The sequence below is a fragment of the Sycon ciliatum genome, chromosome 11 (assembly GCF_964019385.1).
Source record: "Sycon ciliatum chromosome 11, ocSycCili1.1, whole genome shotgun sequence".
NCBI lineage: Eukaryota > Metazoa > Porifera > Calcarea > Leucosolenida > Sycettidae > Sycon > Sycon ciliatum.
This window is the reverse complement of record NC_088653.1, coordinates 7,003,480-7,022,801: the sequence shown is the minus strand read 5'-3', so window position 1 is coordinate 7,022,801 and position 19,322 is coordinate 7,003,480. Positions and strand designations below refer to the sequence as shown.

Below are 19,322 nucleotides of genomic sequence, written 5' to 3'. Positions count from 1 at the left end.
GCCGCTCAATATTTGGCACATTCATGGATGCTGATCTTGCAGCTAAATAACCCAGCTAGCAGTTTGCCTGGGATTGCTCTTCTTGTCTTTTTTTCTGCGGCTTTGGCTTTCGTACACAGCAGCGGGACCATGCACAGTAATAATTATTCTACTTATTGTTTCAATGCATATTGTACGCCATCTGTCACATATTATTATTTCTTGCCTGCATTTCTTTTCCTCGCTAGTTTTGCTGAGAGTTTTTGTACACCTATTCAATGGTGGATGAGATAACAGGCTTTGAATGCTGTCCATAGTTGTTTTCTTGGAAATAGTAAAACAATGCCAAAAGTGCCCAGAATGCAGGATTTTGCACCCTAATTTCAAAATATTTCCGGGGGAGATCACACCCCCCCCCCCCCCCTGGCCGGACCACCGTGCTACGCGCCTGGGTAAAGTGTGTAAAGAGAACTGCGTGCAGAAGTGTAGGCAGTAGTGCAGGCAGTAGTGCAGGCAGAAGTGTAGGCAGTAGTGTAGGCAGTAGTGTAGGCAGTAGTGTAGGCAGTAGTGCAGGCAGTAGTGTAGGCAGTAGTGTAGGCAGTAGTGTAGGCAGTAGTGTAGGCAGTAGTGCAGGCAGTAGTGTAGGCAGAAGCGTAGGCAGTAGTGCAGGCAGTAGTGTAGGCAGTAGTGTAGGCAGTAGTGTAGGCAGTAGTGTAGGCAGTAGTGTAGGCAGTAGTGTAGGCAGTAGTGCAGGCAGTAAGTAGTGTAGGCAGTAGTGAGGAGTGGGAGGCAGGACTGAGCAGCGTGGGAGGGAGTGTGGGAAGGAGTGCTGGCAAGCGTGTGGGCAGGAGTGTGATCAAGAATGCAAGCAGAGAAGTGAGGGGAGGAGAATGAGCGTCTTCAGAAAGGCTGGCAGGAGTGTGATCAAGAATGCGAGCAGAGAAGTGAGCGGAGGAGTATGAGCATGTTCATAAAGGCTGGCAGGAGGGTGGTCAGGAGTGTGGGTAGGAGTGTGATCAGGAATGCGCGCAGAGACGTGTGGGCAGGGGGGTGTGGGCAGGGAGTGTGGGCAGAGAAGTGTGGGCAGAGAAAAGAGGGCAGGGAGTGTGGGCAGAGAAGGGTGGGCAGGAGAGTGTGGGCAGGAGTGTGATCAGGAATGCGCGCAGAGAAGTATGGGCAGAGAAGTATGAGCAGGGGAGTGTGGGCATGGGAGTGTGGGCAGGGAAGTGTGGGCATGGGAGTATGGGCAGGGGAGTGTGGGCAGGGGAGTGTGGGCAGAGTGTACACTGTTCTTCTGAAAGGGGGTCAACTGGGGAAGCTAGGCCCGCTCACGCTGTGGCCAGTAACTGTGTGGGTGCACTAACCAAGGATGGCATAATGTCAGCCAGTGAACACATATCCGTGAACCCGGAACCATGGTAGAGAAGTGTGGGCAGGGGAGTGTGGGCAGGGAGTGTGGGCAGGGGAGTGTGGGCAGGGGAGAGTGGGCAGGGAGTGTGGGCAGGGGAGTTTGAGCAGGGAAGTGTGGGTAGAGAAGATTGGGTAGAGAAGTGTGTTCAGGGGAGTGTGGGCAGGGAGTGTGGGCAGGGGAGTGTGGGCAGGGGAGTGTGGGTAGAGAAGGGTGGGTAGAGAAGTGTGGGCAGGGGAGTGTGGGCAGGGAGTGTGGGCAGGGGAGTGTGGGCAGGGAGTGAGGGCAGGGAGTGTGGGCAGGGATTGTGGGCAGAGAAGTGTGGGCAGGGGAGTGTGGGCAGGGGAGTGTGGGCAGGGGAGTGTGGGCAGAGAAGTGTGGGTAGGGGAGTGTGGGCAGGGGAGTGTGGGCAGGGGAGTGTGGGCAGGGGAGTGTGGGCAGGGGAGTGTGGGCAGGGAGTGTGGGCAGGGGAGTGTGGGCAGGGGAGTGTGGGCAGGGGAGTGTGGGCAGAGAATTGTGGGCAAGGAGAGTGTGGGCAGGGGGGAGTGTGGGCAGGGGAGTGTGGGTAGAGAAGTGTGGGCAGGGAGCGTGGGCAGGGGAGTGTGGGCAGGGAGTGTGGGCAGGGAGTGAGGGCAGGGAGTGTGGGCAGGGATTGTGGGCAGAGAAGTGTGGGCAGGGGAGTGTGGGCAGGGGAGTGTTGGCAGAGAAGTGTGGGTAGGGGAGTGTGGGCAGGGGAGTGTGGGCAGGGGAGTGTGGGCAGGGGAGTGTGGGCAGGGGAGTGTGGGCAGGGGAGTGTGGGCAGGGAGTGTGGGCAGGGGAGTGTGGGCAGGGAGTGTGGGCAGGGAGTGTGGGCAGGGGAGTGTGAGCAGGGGAGTGTGGGTAGAGAAGATTGGGTAGGGAAGTGTGGGCAGGGGAGTGTGGGCAGGGAGTGTGGGCAGGGGAGTGTGGGATGGGGAGTGTGGGTAGAGAAGGGTGGGTAGAGAAGTGTGGGCAGGGGAGTGTGGGCAGGGAGTGTGGGCAGGGGAGTGTGGGCAGGAAGTGTGGGCAGGGAGTGAGGGCAGGGAGTGTGGGCAGGGATTGTGGGCAGAGAAGTGTGGGCAGGGGAGTGTGGGCAGGGGAGTGTGGGCAGAGAATTGTGGGCAAGGAGAGTGTGGGCAGGGGGGAGTGTGGGCAGGGGAGTGTGGGTAGAGAAGTGTGGGCACGGAGTGTGGGCAGGGGAGTGTGGGCAGGGGAGTGTGGACAGGGGAGTGTGGGCAGAGAAGTCTGGGCAGGGAAGTGTGGGCAGAGAAGTGTGGGCGGGGAGAGTATGGGCAGGGGGGAGTGTGAGCAGGGGAGTGTGGGTAGAGAAGTGTGGGCACGGAGTATGGGCAGGGGAGTGTGGGCAGGGGAGTGTGGACAGGGAGTGTGGGCAGAGAAGTCTGGGCAGGGAAGTGTGTTCAGAGAAGTGTGGGCGGGGGAGAGTGTGGGCAGAGAAGTATGGGCTGGGAGTGTGGGCAGGGGGAGTGTGGGTGGGGGAGTGTGGACAGAGAAGTGTGGGCATGGAGTGTGGGCTGGAAGTGTGGGCAGGGGCAGCGTGGGCAAAGTGTGCAAACAGGAGTGTGGGCAGGATTTTGGGCGTTGGCAAGAGTATGAGCAGGAATGCATGCAGGAGTACGGCTAGCAATGTGGGCAGCTACATGTGTGTGTGCAAGTATCGAATTTTGTCATCAAATGGTTTGTATGTTCCATGTTTGTTCATTTTGAATGTGTTTGTGGGTTTGTATGTGTGTTTGTGTGTGTGAGTGTGTGTGTGTGTGTGTGTGTGTGTGTGTGTGTGTGTGTGTATGTGTGTGTGTGTGCGTGTGCGTGTGTATCTTCAGCCATGCCATGTGGTCAACGGACGAACGCATTGCAAACCTGTATCAGGAGGATGAAGCGGAGCTCTCTGAACAAACAGGTGCGTTATTCCTTTTAACATAAGACTGCTCTCTTTATACTGTTCTTATCTAGTTGCACTCAACTGCCCTTCAATTTGTGTGCTGTTACCATTGTTGTCTTAGTCTGTCTGTATGCTATATACATACACGAAAACACACAAAAATACATACCTTCTTGTCTACCTTCTTGCTCTACAGACACTGGCTTATACTTCATTCCATATTCACCCACATGCAATTGGCCATCTACAGGCGTAGTGGATATTGCTAGATATTCACCGCTTATATTCACCACTTTTCGATACTTACTGTAAAGAGAGCAGTACTCGGTGCTGCGCTTGATTTCTCTTCAGTCAGCGCACCGGAGATGGCGAGTGCCGAAGAACATTTCTACGCTAACTTCTGCAAACAGGACTTTTCTGAGTACACATGAAATCGGCATGTGACCAGGTGGTGACAAGTCATCAGTCAGCGAGCAAACAAGGTTTTGTACGCTCGGCATGTCGATGGATTGCGGATCGAGCGGCAAGCAAGGAATTTCGTTTGTACTCAGAAATGTTCTGCTTATGGACGTTGGCGTAGAACCTTTCTAGGGCACGCAACAGCTCCGGAGCGCTGCCTGGAAAGAAAATATGGGAGGGCTGAATCGCTTAGATTGCAGTCTATTAACCGACTCCCGAAAGTGATGCTCACAGATTGGTCAAATCTTCTCATCGAAACGAGGACGATGATTGGTTCACGTAAAGCACGAGCGTGCTCTTTAAGGTGATTGGCTCGAGTGTGTTCACCAAGGTCGTCGCGTCCCGTGCAACATGCACCAGTACTTGTCCACGATCTGTCCTAATAAACTTGAACAAGATTCTTTCAAGAACACGTCGCTCTCCGATTCATGCAAGAACATGTCAGCTGGTAGTGAAGTAACAACGACTTACGTTAGTTCTGCGTACATGTTCATGTATGACCAACGTGACTCGTTTGTTCAGCTGTACGGATAACTGTTTTCTGATGATCGCTTAGTGCGGGAAACGCAGAGTTAAAATACTATCTTTGTCCTCTTATTGTCTGAACCCGCTCTGCCTCTCGGTATTGAGCACTGTCTTGGACAGCCTGGAACCTCTCTGTTTGACAGACATATTCATAAATAGGAACAGCACACTAATTGAAGGACAGTTGACCGCAGATAGATGTGAACCGGATAACAAGAGAAGTCTAGAAATACTGACTGAGAACAGAATGTTTTCAATGGAAAGAAGACGGTATGCACGAGGATTTCAAGGACGGGTCACAATGCAGAATAGCACTGCTAATTGAAGTACGTGGGATGGTCAGATTAATTCCTGGACCGCGCCAGCTGGTGAAAATCCTCGCGCGGAAGCACGTAGTAGTGAGGTGAAAAACCAGGTGCATGTCCTCAATGGTGATTGTATGGCATCATAGAAGCAGGCAAATCACATCATAGCAAGATTTAATTTGAAAAAGCAAGATTGATGTGCACAGAAATGAAGGTTGGGAGGGCAAGGACCCTGAGGAGACTCAAACCTGATCGAGGAAGCCAGGAAAAGAAACAACGATAAAGAACACATTAGATGCCATACTTGCAACCCAAAAATATTGCCCGAGAAAATTTTTATTACCTACCTCGCTGGGCTTGCCTGTCCAGAAATGTAATGTCCTTCTTTGGAAAGTGCTTGACTTATGCTGAGTGCATGAGTCAATGGTGTGCTACTTATCACAAGTGTGTGGATTAAACGTGTGTGACTAATCATGAGTAGACAGATTACCAATCTCATTGCACACCTATCCCATATGTGTATGCCTGGTGATGTAAAACAAACTGTAGCATATTGTCTTGAAATGTGCTGGAAAAAAGAAAAGCATTGCAAGCACAGTGAATGCAAATTCCAAGCCAATCACCTAGGTGTAGGAGTATTGCAGCAATCTCGTTATTGTCAGATGTGAAAACTGTGGCTTCATTCATAGCAAAGTCAACCAGAGTGTTGTGGCAGCATGCATTATGAGGCGAATGCACAACTTAAAAACTTGATGTCGATAAGAACGCGTTCAACCGATAAAAAATGTCAAGAATAGTATTAGTAAGGCGGACGTTACGAAACAAAAAGAAGAGAATAATAATTATAATGAATCTAAATGCAAAATTTCCTGATCATTTTTCATGACACACTCATCATGGAAAGCTATTATCTCCTCGTCGCTTATTTAAAGTAGAATGTGCTCAATACACCATGTGCGCTCTCTGTATGCTACTGCTAGTTTACTTACTTGTGTGCAAATGTCTACTTCACACTATCTTGCAACACAACTTGATCTATGGGCTTGCTCAGGTCTCAAAGAGAACTTCAGTTTGCATGGGATTCTATACGAAAAAAGAATTATTTTCCCTGTGGATAATGAACACATGACTGGTTAGGTATGTGTGTTATGCTAACCTTTAGGATGTAATACACATTCCTATAATCGAAAATTTCTGCTCCGAGACATGGATATTTTTTAAATTCAATTCCTCTACTGTTCTATCAGACTCGGCAGAGAGCGTTCCTTCGAACAGCCAGTCACACTCTGATCAAGCCAGTCAGTCCACTGCTGCTCGGCAAGATGATGCTGGTAAAGTTGAATGTGCTCAATACACCATGTGTGCTCCCTGTATGCTAGTGTTAGTTTACTTGTGTGCAAATGTCTACTTCACACTATCTTGCAACACAACTTGAGCCTCTAGATCGGAAAAGAGGGTTTTTCTATTTTTCTTCTTTTGTATTGTATTGGTTTAGTTGAATTTGGTATCTCAACACTACAATAAGTACAACTTGCGAACATACACGCTTATGTAGTTACACGCAGTACTGAGAAAATGCATTTTAAAGCTGTGTGGTTTCCGCATAAAGTGATGTATAACTCACTTTTTGCCAGCTAACTGGCCTCTCTGCCTACACCGCAGACACACCCACACACAACAGAAAGATACAGATCACAGTAGTAGTGTGGTCTTAGCGTAGTGTATAGATGAGCATGAAGAAGGGCATGCCACCTCACACATAAACATGTACACATACGTACCAGACCAGCATGATGCAAAAAGTGAACCAATGTGGCGAATGGGGCCGCCGGATAATTAACCAGCCCGAAGCCGGCGGAAAAAACCTCAGGACCCGGCGGAGGCACAACCGTGAGGAAAAACTGGTTAGAATAACCCCATAAGATAAATGAACAAAACGTAGCCTGCAGGACCTATCCCGAAGTGAGAATAAAGGGGAGGGCGGGTGGGAAACTACAACGAGAAGAGAAAGACCACGATGAAGAGAAATGTTTGAGAACACTGACCAAAAAACAGCTGACGCAATCCTGGTGCCGTAACTATGGTGAAAATGCTGGCAAAAAAATACATTTTTCGTTTCATTCTCTACGCTCAGCCAATAAAAATGAACACCTTTTGCCAGCTAGCTGGCCTCTGCGTACACCGCAGACACACCCACACACAACAGAAAGATACAGATCACAGTAGTAATGTGGTGTTTGTTCACTCACGACGGAAAGTATAGCCGACCCGATAGTCACTGGTGCAGTATAGCGTGAGACACCGACAGCATGTCTTTGAGGGAATCCTCAACTTACATATTCTTACATGTGGATGACTTCCAACCCCCTTGCCGCTGAAGAAGGCGCTCTGGCATGGCAGCATTGGCCGCTGCCGTCGCTCCCCCCGAGCGGAGACTGTGCGTGCCATACCCTGTGGGGTTTTCACCTACGCGGGCGAGAGCTGTGAGGATCAATTTGCGCGCCCGGGCGTATGTCATCTTTCCCCCCAGACATGACTAGTGGGTTGCTGCGGAGACCTTGCCAAAGAGAGGTTGAGTGGGTACATGCCGTGCTCTCTCCAAGAAACCCTCTATGACCGACACAGGACATGGTGTAGTAGCCTGCTGCTCCAGTCGGCTCACCATGACCACATCGCCCTGGCGCAACTGGTCGTTCTTGCGTCGTCGCAGGTGTAGGGACATATGCGTGCCGCAAATGGAGATATCCTGAGGCGTGAGGCGTTGTAAATCGTCCCAGCGAAGCAGAGCAGTGTTTCTTCTGCCGAACTGTGCAGGCGGCCGTGACATATACTGCTGGCTGGGGGTGCGAAAATTCCGCTGCTGATGCTCTCGCGTGCTATCAGGACGTGATGCTATCCGCCGTGCTGTTGCAGTCGCCTCAGCAATCCTCTTGTCATCTGCCATCCAGTCACGCAGCACCCCGTTTTGATAAACTTCGACTGTTTTCCAATCGTAAGCGTCTGCAATCTTGAGGTGCTTCTGGCGGAGGGTCAGGGTCGCCTTACTTTTTGCTAGGTATGCAGCTGTGTCATGACCTGATGGCAGTTGAGTGAGCGCTCCCTCCACGCCATTGAGCACAGTTGGGTTTAAGTCGAATTGTTTTTGCAGGCCAGCTTGCTTCAACGTGACCTGGTTCGACTTGGAGGCTCCCAGCTCAGCCCGCGCAGCCCTCGTCTCTCTCTTGACATCCTGGATCTCCTCTGACAGCTGCCCGAAGGCCTGCGCGAACCAAACTGGCGGGAAGCCGGCAACCTCCGGGGAATCCACCATGACAGGATCCGGAGCAGGTACTTGCTCCTCGACGTTGCCATCATGAATACGCTTTCGGGCTGTGCCGACAGCTCCAGGTGAGGCGGACCGGGTCCGCTTTTTTCTGGGTGGAACTGGGATTTGAACCAGAGGTGCAAGCGAAACGCATGCCAGCGAGTTTTTACTTCTCGTTTGTGGCATGGATAAACTCTTCCACGGACGAACAAAAATGCAAACTACAAGGAAAAGAGAAAGACCACGATAAAGAGAAAAGTTTGAGAACACTGACAAAAAACAGCTGACGCAATCCTGGTGGCGTAACTATGTTGAAAATGCTGGCAAAAAATACATTTTTCGTTTCATTCGCTACGCTCAGCCAACGAAAAATAACTCACTTTTTGAAACACCTATAACTCGACCAGGCAGGCACAGTGGGTTGGTCAAAGACCATGATTGAGATACGAGAGGTACCTGGTTCAAGTCCTGCCTGGGAGCGGTTTTCCAGCCGTGCTGCTACCCACAGTCAACTGGGAACTTGTGGCCAGGCACAAGGGGTACATGGATGCAGCTAATGGGGTCGCTTTCGGCACTTGTGCCAGTGGTTGTGAGACTTACCCACTCACCCCCACCGTTAGGCGCTGCATCTGCCGCTAGGGTTTATCGGGTGTTAGCGGCCGTCGTGAGTTCCCTTCGGGAACGGATACGATAATTTAATTTAAAAACTCTGTGAAAGATGACAATTTTAGACCTAGGTGTTTTTACAAAGTGATCTGCTGGGATACAGCAAAGCCAGGGTATAGATCACTCAAAATGCTCAAAAATGACATAAGCCGCCTTTTTGAATCTAGAGGCACATTTGATCTATGAGCGTGCTCAGGTCTCAAAGAGAACTTCAGTTTGCAGGAGATTCTGTACGAAAAGAGAGTAATTGTCTCTGTGGATAGTGAATACATGACAAGTTAGGAATGTGTTTTATGCTTACCTTTTATGAAATCAGTTTATAATTTATACCCATTCCGATAATCAAATTTTTCTGCACGGAGACATGGATAGTTTTCATATGCTGTTTTCTGTTCTTTCCTGTTGAACGTATCAGGCCATGCTGAGCGTCATGCTGCTCATGGGAGCCGTGGTATTGTCCTACCCACTTCACCACTGTAAGTTCTACTCATGCATTGCTCAACAATGAAGTATAGAACCGTTGAATCAGTCCTAGGTAACATTCAGTGAAATGTGCTGCACCATTTCCAACATAATGAGTCAGGCCGGCCCAGTGAGTGAGATCTCAGACCATGATTGTGCAATGACAGATGTATGTATCATGATCAAGTCCTGACTTAAAGAGGATTGCTTCAATTGTGCTGTACACCACAATGAGTTGGGAACACGAGGTGTGGAAAACAGGGCAACATTGATGCAGAAAGTGGGTTTTCACCTTTGCCCATAAACTGTAATTGGTGAATCTGAGTTTCCTCTCCATCCGTAAAGAAGCGGCATCTGACGACTTTTCATGTTGTCTTTTCATGTGGTCTTTTCATGTGGTCTTTTCATGTGGCATTTTCATGTGGTCTTTTCATGTGGCATTTTCATGTGGTCTTTTCATGTAGTCTTTTCAAGTGGTATTTTCATGTGGTCTTTTCATGTAGTCTTTTCATGTGGTCTTTATTATGTGGTCTTTTCATGTGGCATTTTCATGTGGCATTTTCATGTAGTCTTTTCATGTCGTCTTTTCATGTGGTCTTTTCATGTAGTCTTTTCATGTGGTATTTTCATGTTGTCTTTTCATGTAGTCTTTTCATGTGGTCTTTTCATGTGGTCTTTTCATGTGGTCTTTTCATATGGTCTTTTCATGTGGTATTTTCATGTGGTTTTTAATGTGGTCTTTTCATGTGGTCTTTTCATGTAGTCTATTCATGAGGTCTTTTCATGTTGTCTTTTCATGTGGTCTTTTCATGTGGTCTTTTCATGTGGTCTTTTCATGTTGTCTTTTCATGTAGCCTTTTCATGTGGTCTTTTCATGTGGCGGTGTCATCCCTAGAAACCAGAAAGGTCTTGAGCTGTGTAGTTCCCAGATCCTTTTAAAACACATTTCCCTATTTTGAGGTTCATCAGAAGAAAGTAAAGATCGCAGACGCGCAACACAACCGTTTATAGAAATGTATTGAGAAACACAACCAGTTTAGGAAGTTTCGCTTGTACAAGGCCACCACCGTGCCTGAGATACCAGGGTGGCAGATGCAGTGCGTGACAGCGAAGGTGACTTAGTAAGTATCACAAGCAATGCCCGACAAGGTGAAAACCTCGTTAGCTGCCTCTATGTTACCCTCACTTCAAATACAGTAAGTGCTCACCCCGACCATACAAAATTCGAAAAGCGTCGACTACCATTTTGAAAACATGGCGATGCCGCCGAGGCCAGAGTGTGTGCAGTCATAGCTGCGTGTGGGAAGGAGTGCAGGAAGGAGTGTGATCAGGCATGTGAGCCGAGACGTGCGGGGAGGAGTATGGGCAAGAGTGCGAGCATGATTGTGTTCAGGAATGTTGGCAGGAGTGTGGGCAGGAATGCACGCAGGAGTGCGGGCAGGAATGTCGGCATCTATATGTGTGCGCATGTATGGATTTTGATGTCATCAACTGGTGAGTATATTGCATGTTTGTTCACTTTAAAATGTGTGTGTACAGTAAAACCTGGTTTAAGTGAACTCTCGTTTTAACCACTACCTGATCTTAACGACCGTTTTTCCATGCACACACAGTTCTATACAGAGAGTGTGGGACCTGGTTCTAAAGACCACCTGGTTTTAATGACCGCTTTTCCTTGCACCGTGTCATGGTCGCTTAAACCAGGTTTTACTGTATGTGTGTGTGTGTGTGTGTGTGTGTGTGTGTGTGTGTGTATGTGTGTATGTGTGTTTGTGTGTGTGTGTATGGGTGTGTGTGTGTGTGTGTGTGTGTTTGTGTGTTTGCATGTGTGTGTGTATATGTGTGTATGTGTGTGTATATGTGTGTATGTGTGTGTATATGTGTGTATGTGTGTATATGTGTGTTGTGTGTGTGTGTGTGTGTGTGTGTGTGTGTGTGTGTGTGTGTGTGTGTGTGTGTGTGTGTGTGTGTGTGTGTGTGTGTGTGTGTGTGTGTGTCTTCAGCCATGCCATGCGGTCAACAGACGAACGCATTGCAAACCTGCATGAGGAGGATGAAGCCGAGCTCTCTGAACAAACAGGTGCGTGATTCCTTTGAACATAAGACTTCTCCCCTTATTCTGCTCTCATCTATCTGCGCTCAACTGCCCTTCAATGTGTGTGCTGTTACTATTGTTGTCTTGGTCTGTCTGTATGCTATATACATAAGCAAAAATACATACCTTCTTGCTCTACATACACTGGCATATACTTCATTCCATACTCACCCTCATGCTATTGGCCATCTACATAAGTGGTGGAAATTGCAAGATATTCACCACTTATATTCACCACTTTTCAATACGTACTGTAAAGAGAGCAGTACTCGGTGCTGAGCTTAATTTCTCTTCAGTCAGTACACCAGAGCTGGCGGGTGTTGTAGAAAGGTTCTACTGTAACTTCCGTAAACAGGACTTTTCTGAGTACAAACGAAATTCCTTGCTTGCCACTGGGCGCTGAATCCGTATGTGACCAGGTGCTGACAAGTTACTGGTATCAGCCAACAGTGAGCATCTTCACAGACGGAGCGTTCAACAAGCAAACAAGGTTTTGGACGCTCAATATGTCGATAGAAATCGGATCGAGCGGCAAACAAGGAATTTCATTTGTACTCAGGAATATTTTGTTTATGGACGTTGGCGTAGAACTTTTCTAGGGCATACAAAAGCTCCGGAGCGCTGCCTGAAAAGAAAATACGGGAGGGCAGAGTCGCTTGGATCGTGTCTGTGAAACTAATCCTGAATTGGCGTGATGCTCATGGATTCGTCAAATCTTCGCATCGAAACGGACGATGATTGGCTCTCGTAAAGCACAAGCATGTTCTCCAAGGTGATTGGCTCGAGCGTGTTCTCCAAGGTGATTGGCTCGAGGGTGTTCTCCAAGGTGATTGGCTCGAGGGTGTTCTCCAAGGGGATTGGCTCGAGCATGTTCTCCAAGGTGATTGGCTCGAGCGTGTTCTCCAAGGTGATTGGCTCGAGCGTGTTCTCTAAGGTGATTGGCTCGAGCATGTTCTCCAAGGTGATTGGCTCGAGCGTGTTCTCCAAGGTGATTGGCTCGAGCGTATTCTCCAAGGGGATTGGCTCGAGCGTATTCTCCAAGGTGATTGGCTCGAGCGTGTTCTCCAAAGTGATTGGCTCGAGCGTGTTCTCCAAGGTGATTGGCTCGAGCGTATTCTCCGAGGTCGCCGCCTCTCGTGCCACATGCACCAGTACGTGTACACGATCTGTCCTAAAAAAAACTTGAACAAGATTCTGTCAAGAACACGTCGCTCTCCGATTCATGCAAGAATATGCCAGTCGGTAGTGAAGTAACAACGACTTACGTTAGTTCTGCGTACATATGCATGTATGACCAACGTGACTCGTTTGTTGAGCTGTAGGGATGATAGGGTGTAGGGATGATAGGGTGAATATGGAGAGGTATAAGTATATTAAAACAAACGGCGAGGAGACAATAATTTTATTACCCCAATCAATAAGACAAGCTAAATCGACATTAATGTACACTTTATTCATACAATGCGAAACGGTGGAGACAATAAAACGATGAAAATATGAAGAAATTGTGTAGAGAAAACAAGGATACAAACAAGTTTTCGTGCAACACTCCTCAGGAATCGTCGTTGCACTAAAGGACACTGAAACAAAATGGAGCTATCATAGAAAATCTAAGTTAGAGAAATAACACTAAGAACAACAGCAGAGAAATTTACAAGTGTGAATTTTAACAATGAAAGCGAGAGCAAAACTGTATCATCTTGTCTTGAAATGTGCTTGAGAAAAGAAAAGCATTGCAAGCACCGTGAATGCAAATTCCGAGCCAGGTACCTAGGTGTAGAAGTATTGAAGCAATCTCGTTATTGTCAGGTATCTAGGTGTAGAAGTATTGCAGCAATCTCGTTATTGTCAGCTGTAAAAACTGTGGCTTCATTCATAGTAAAGTTAATCAGAGTGTTGTGGCAGCATGCATTATGAGGCGAATGCACAACTTAAAAACTTGATGGCGATAAGGACGCGTTCAACCGATAAAAAATGTCAAGAATAGTATTAGTAAGGCGGACGTTACGAAACAAAAAGAAGAGAATAATATGATGAATCTAAATGCAAAATTTCCTAATCATTTTTCATGACACACTCATCAGGGAAATCTATTATGTCCTCGTCGCTTATTTAATAAAATTGACGGGCTGGAAGAGTTTCTAAGGGTGTTTGATAATTTCTCATTACAGGCACTTTGTCTGGAGAACGTTTATACTGCCTTTGCTGCTTTGGCAGAAACAGCACCTGATCAGATTGTACATTGGCCTCAACAATATGGTCACGTTCTTTTCTGCTTTTCAGAGACGTTCTTGAAGAACCCATTCAAACATGCCATCTTCATTAATGATATCCACATCTGGCTGCAATCACTAGATGCTGCCAGCCTACGTGGCAAAGCGCAGAAGTACGGATTCTTTACGGATCTTGCTCGGATCGACAGGCTCGCGCTCACTGAGAGAAACCATGGTAACGAACCCCACAACCGTGAGCTGCTGGCTATCATCATGGCACAGGAACGTGATGGCTACATCAACCTGTGCAAGATGGTCAAGGAATTCGGACTGTACACAACGCGTCTTGAGCAGATGAACAGTTTGCTGACGGAGAGTGATCAAGTCTAACCAGGTCAGTGATCAGCACACTCCTATCTGATTACATCACCACTGCGGGTTGCCATGACAACTGCTTGAAAATTGTTTGGCTGCTTGAAGGCCCTCCCATACCCTGCAGCGCAGTGATAGCTTCCGCTTGATTGATGTAACACCTGTGTGTAGATCTACTGCACCTAATTTCCTAATTCCTAAGGGCTTGAACTAGTCTTTTCGGCTGGTTTCCTGAAAGTCCTTTGCACGAGAGTTTCCCTCAGGACTTGGTGGTTATTTTGATTAGCTCCTTTGCCCAGTCCTCTGTGAGCTTCAAAGTGTGTCCTCCGGATTGGTCTCATATTCTGGAGATGTCTACTTGAGGTGTAGTTTCTTCGTCAGCGTTTTGCTGGTGATAACTTTTCACTGGGCGCTGTACTGTGCGAGCACTGAAATTCAAGCTCGCGAAGCACTTTTCCAGCTTCTCTAAAACTCCCTGTGTTCAACCATTCTCGCCACCAGACAGCTGGAAGTAAGCAGAAACTGTATTTTCCTTCGCTCTGAAATGCGAACATCCCGACCTATTTTACGGACTGGAACAGAGGTTGCAGCGTTTTCTAGCGCGGACGGAAGTGTTTGTTGGCGCCAGCTCCAGTGAAAAAGACTCAAACGAACCGATCGCAACTTCTGTGATGGTTTGTGCTGCCATGTCGTCGGAAGCACTGCTCAATGGTTATGTTAGGATGGTGAATCGGTGGTTCCATGCCATACAGCACTGGCAGAACACCAAAATATCAACATATTATCAAGTGCGAAGAAAAGCGCAAATTTTAACTAGACGGACCAAGTATACACTGAAGTGTCTTTAGTGTATGTGTATGCGTGCGTGCATGAGTGTGCTCTTGCGTGCGTGGTGTGTGTATGTGTGTGCATGTGTGTGTGTATGTGTATGTGTGTGTGTGTGTGTGTGTGTGTGTGTGTGTGTGTGTGTGTGTGTGTGTGTGTGTGCGTGTGCATGTGTGTGCGTGTGTGTGCACGTGTGTGCAAGTGTGTTTTGTTGTTATTGTCTTCGTCGTTGGTGTTGATGATGGTGATGGTGTCATTGCCACAATCACCAACCATGTACTGAAGTACACCGCATATTCGGGAGCATTGTGGCCATTTCTGGCTGCTGTGAACGAGAGAGCTTGGAAGCTCAGGGCCCTACGCTATGCTTTTTGCCTTGATGACCTAGACAAATGAAGACATAACGTGGGATTGGAACCCGCACTATCGCCCTGCATGCATCCCCCGATACACTTCGCATACATGCTAATTCTTCCAAGTTGCTTCACGTTATGATGTTGCATTTGAAAGCCCTATTTGAATATGCATTGTGCAAGTGGCCAGCCGTCTTTGATGGTACGGTACGGTACAGGTACGGGACAGGTACGGGACAGGGTAATACGACACCGTCTACCGCCTTGATGACCTAGGCAAAAAAGCATAGGGATGTTATAAATTCATACTCATTCCTCAAAGTTGCTTCACGTTATGATCTCGCGTTTGAAATCCCTATTTGAATATGTCGGCCAGCTGTATGTGGCCAGCTGTGTTTGATGTTACGGTACGGTACGGGATAGATACGGGATAGCGCCAGGCGTGACACAAACAAACAAACAAACAAACAAATATCAAATTAAAGCTGTGTGGACCCTGGCTAGCGCCAGACGCTACTGAAGTAACGTCTTCTGCATAGCTACGGGAATAATTATAGTAGTGTGTGTGTGTGTGTGTGTGTGTGTGTGTGTGTGTGTGTGTGTGTGTGTGTGTGTGTGTGTGTGTGTGTGCGTGTGTGTGTGTGTGTGTGTGTGTGTGTGTGCATGTAAGCATTTGGAAGTTGGACTGGTTTCGGCTCCACAATCCAGTGTGTCCTTACTATAATATCTTTCGTGGCTGAGGTTGTTGGTATGTCTGTTGGCTCTGGGTTCCCAGTACTCAGTAGCCGAGGCTGGTTGGTAAATGGAAATTGGAGTTATCTAATAACTCCAATTTCACTTCAAGGTACCAGCGCATCTAGTGTCTGCTTCTATCAAAGCAGCGTGCTGTATATACTGGTTACCCCAGGAAGTGTAGGGTGTGCATAGGTAAATGTCTTTGCCGTTTTATGCCGATGTACTCTGTGTGGTGTAGACCAGGTGTGCATTGATGGTCGATTCACATGGCTTCGCCAGTTTTGTGGATTAGACAGTTATCTGGCGCAAGTCTTGATCTGTCTCATTCAGATCTTGTTCGCTATCGTTGCTATAATAGAAAATCTGTGGGTGCACGTCCAGTGCACGTGCTTCTCTTGCGACGGGCGTATACATGATACACGGGACATGGTGTGTGTGTGTGTGTGTGTACATGTATTTGTGTACACGTGTGTATAAATTATTATTATTATTATTATTAGACACAATCTCATAGCATGTGACAAGCATAGCTAATGCAGGGAGAGAATCCCCTGAGACAAGGGCGTGTACATGTATTTGTGTACACGTGTGTGTGTGTGTACATGTATTTGTGTAGACGTGTGTATAAATGATGTGTACATCATGTATTTGTTTGTTTGTCACATACAGGTTACAGGTGTCTACACTCTCCAACCAGGTTATCGTTGTCATGGTCACTGAGGCCAGAGTCGGAACAGTGTCTGATGTTTTCCATTATCAATCAGTAGTCATGCTGGCTAGAAATTGGCCACTGTGGCAATTTGTTGTTTACTCTTTCACTTGCATAATGTCCTGCATGTTTGTACAACAATCTTTCTCTTGTTTACTTCAGTATTACAGAGAATTATGGATTTTCCGTTTGTGTTCACTGACACTTTCACTCGTCTTTTTCAAGTCTTTTTTATGAATGTATGTGTTTGTGAGTGTATGTGTATGTTGAATGTATGTGTGTGTGTGTGTGTGTGTGTGTGTGTGTTTGTTTGTATGTGCATGTGCACTTATTGCCGCCTACAAAATTTGCCTAGCTATTTTTGTAGCACGATGTGCTTGTGTGTAATGCCATTTCACTTGCTCTTCTTCGTCATCAATGATGTCCATGTGTGTATTTGCCCTGAAGTTCCCGTTCGGCTTGCTTTTAGTACTACAACGGAACAGAACACACTGTCATGATTGTTTGCATGTTGAACAGTTCGACTTGTTTTTATCCATCATTTCTGATCACAACATGCTTTGTGCATTTCACTGCAGCTTCACTTGCTAGTCTCCATCATTGCCTCATGGAAATGTATGTGTGCGTGTGTGCATTGCGATGTCACTTGTTTTTTTACTTTTATTTTTTACATGACACAATTATCATGTTTGTGAACTACAGCACTGCAGTTTCGCTTGTTATTCTTCTCATCACTAAAGCACAGAATTTGTTTGTATGACTCACAGTTTCTCTCTTTTTTACCCATCATTCCAGACCCCAGTGAGCTTTTTGTCATTGTTATTCCCTTGCTAGCCTACATCACTACCGAACTGCAATATGATTGCATGGGTGTGTGTGCAGTGATGTCTTCATTTGTTTTCTGTGGCAGTTACACAACATGTGTTTGTGTACACTGCTGTTTCGCTTGTATCATTTCTTATCACTACAGCACAGAATACGTGTGTGGGTGGGTGTGTGGACTGATCATGCACTTCATTACTTTTATCCATGATGTGAGATCACAGTGTGGTCTTTGTGCAGCTCATCACTGTTTTCATTGCTGTTTTCGTTGCTTTTTCACTGCCAGCTGTTTTCGTTGCTTTTTCACTGCCAGCTGTTTTCGTTACTTTTTCACTGCCAGCTGTTTTCGTTGCTGTTTTTTTTGCTTTTCGCCTCTAGTATTCTACATGGTTGGAGTCGGCAATGTATTTTCATGCTCTTCTGTTTTCTGACTTTGTTTTTCTGTATCAGTAAGGAACACACTTTGTCGGAACTGCACTTTACTTTGCATGCCTTCTTTTTTAATTACAGCACAGAATGTGTGTGTGTGTGTGTGTCTGCACTGATCTTGCACTTGTTTTCCTTATCATTGCACTTAACATGATGCGTTTACACTTTACCATGGTCTACACCATGTACCACTGCTGCCATTGCCTTGCCCGATCATTACGTCATTACGTCATTACGTCATTACGGTACACAACTTGTTAGTGTATTGTGCACTGCACTTTCTCTATTTTCATCATCATTATTCGGAAGTCTTGTTTTTGTTATCCATACGGAGACCCGACCTTCACAGTGTGCCTGTGTGCTGTCTGCTGCTCAATGTGCTGTGCTGGATGCAATGTATGAGTGCGGTGAAGCATGTTACTGAGCTGTTTTCACCTGTGTGTGTACTGATGATGACTATAGTTCAGCTAATCCTTATGTAAATCCCCTTTTCCATCGCTCTCAAATACAGCAGAGATATGCTGAAGGCTGACATTTTGATAATGACAAAATTGGTCAGTGGAGAAACGACGTGGGGACAGAGAGATGGCTGACTATGTACTTCATGATAACAGGAATCAGAAATAGAGCATAATTGTTTAAAGATGACTGCATGTGTGAGAGAGTAGTTATCTACGAAGTGCCTGTTGTCCTGGTAACTAATCTCAGGTAACAAGGACTTATCCTTAAGGCCGTACTAACTATATGATGATTGTAGTACATGTGTACTTAGGTGTTGCACTGCACCATGCATTTTACACACTACACAGTACAGTACATGTGTACTTAGGTGTTGCACTGCACCATGCATTTTACACACTACACAGTACAGTACATGTGTACTTAGGTGTTGCACTGCACCATGCATTTCCCACAGTACAGAGTACAGTTTGTCACAGAAATAACTACTTGCCGTCATTCCATAGTATACATTAGTACATGATGACTGAGCAGTCGTGGCCAAAGAAATTCAATTGCCCAACCCACGTGCCGAAAGCAGTGCCAAGTCTCATGCGGCCGCTGCGGCCCTCGGCCTCGAAATCCGTTTTAGGAGTGTGCATGATGCCATTGGATTGCAAATGTGGCGCTACGTTTGACTTGCGGGTGTGATTTCTTTGGCCACGACTGAAGTACATGTTACGCTGGTGCATAGACCGATTCCGACAATGTAGGAAAGGAAGTGGCTTTCTTTTACATCACACCAAGCCCTACCAATGATGTATGACATATTTCAGAAGGTTAGCACGAGAGAGAGCCGGGAGATAGCTTATGGGATGGGTCCAGATAAGTTGGTGGTTCCCGTAGGGTGGAGACCAAGAGAGTAGCCAACAGATCGTCTCTATGTATGACTGAATGACACGATGTGTGTGACTAGGACCAGTTCCAGTACAGCAGGGTACACAACAGCAAGGATCCATCATCATTGAACTGTTATCACACTTGCTACATGCACTGACATCATCATTGAACAGGTATCACACTTGCTATGCACTGACATCATCATTTAACAGTTATCACACTTGCACTGACATCATCATTGAACAGTTATCACACTTGCTATGCTACGTAATTCGCCCGTACAAGAGGCTTTGTACAAGCATAATTGGCACCCTATGAGTGATAGGTATGCAGCTGGAGGTACAGATGTACATAATATTCAAATAATAGTGATGCTTCGCAACTGGTCTAGAGCGGTAGGTTTGC

The 19,322-nt window shown here is 46.9% G+C and overlaps 1 protein-coding gene across 1 annotated transcript in view; it reads left to right on the top strand.

Annotated features, from left to right (window-relative positions):
- LOC135827727 (uncharacterized) overlaps window positions 1-19,322 on the top strand; it is a 118,526-nt gene that overhangs the window by 42,362 nt on the left and 56,842 nt on the right. Inside the window, exons 10-11 of the mRNA XM_065340176.1 lie at window positions 3,247-3,323; window positions 5,842-5,925. Of these exons, the coding sequence (XP_065196248.1) occupies window positions 3,247-3,323; window positions 5,842-5,925 (161 nt within the window). The remainder of the gene's footprint in view (window positions 1-3,246; window positions 3,324-5,841; window positions 5,926-19,322) is intronic.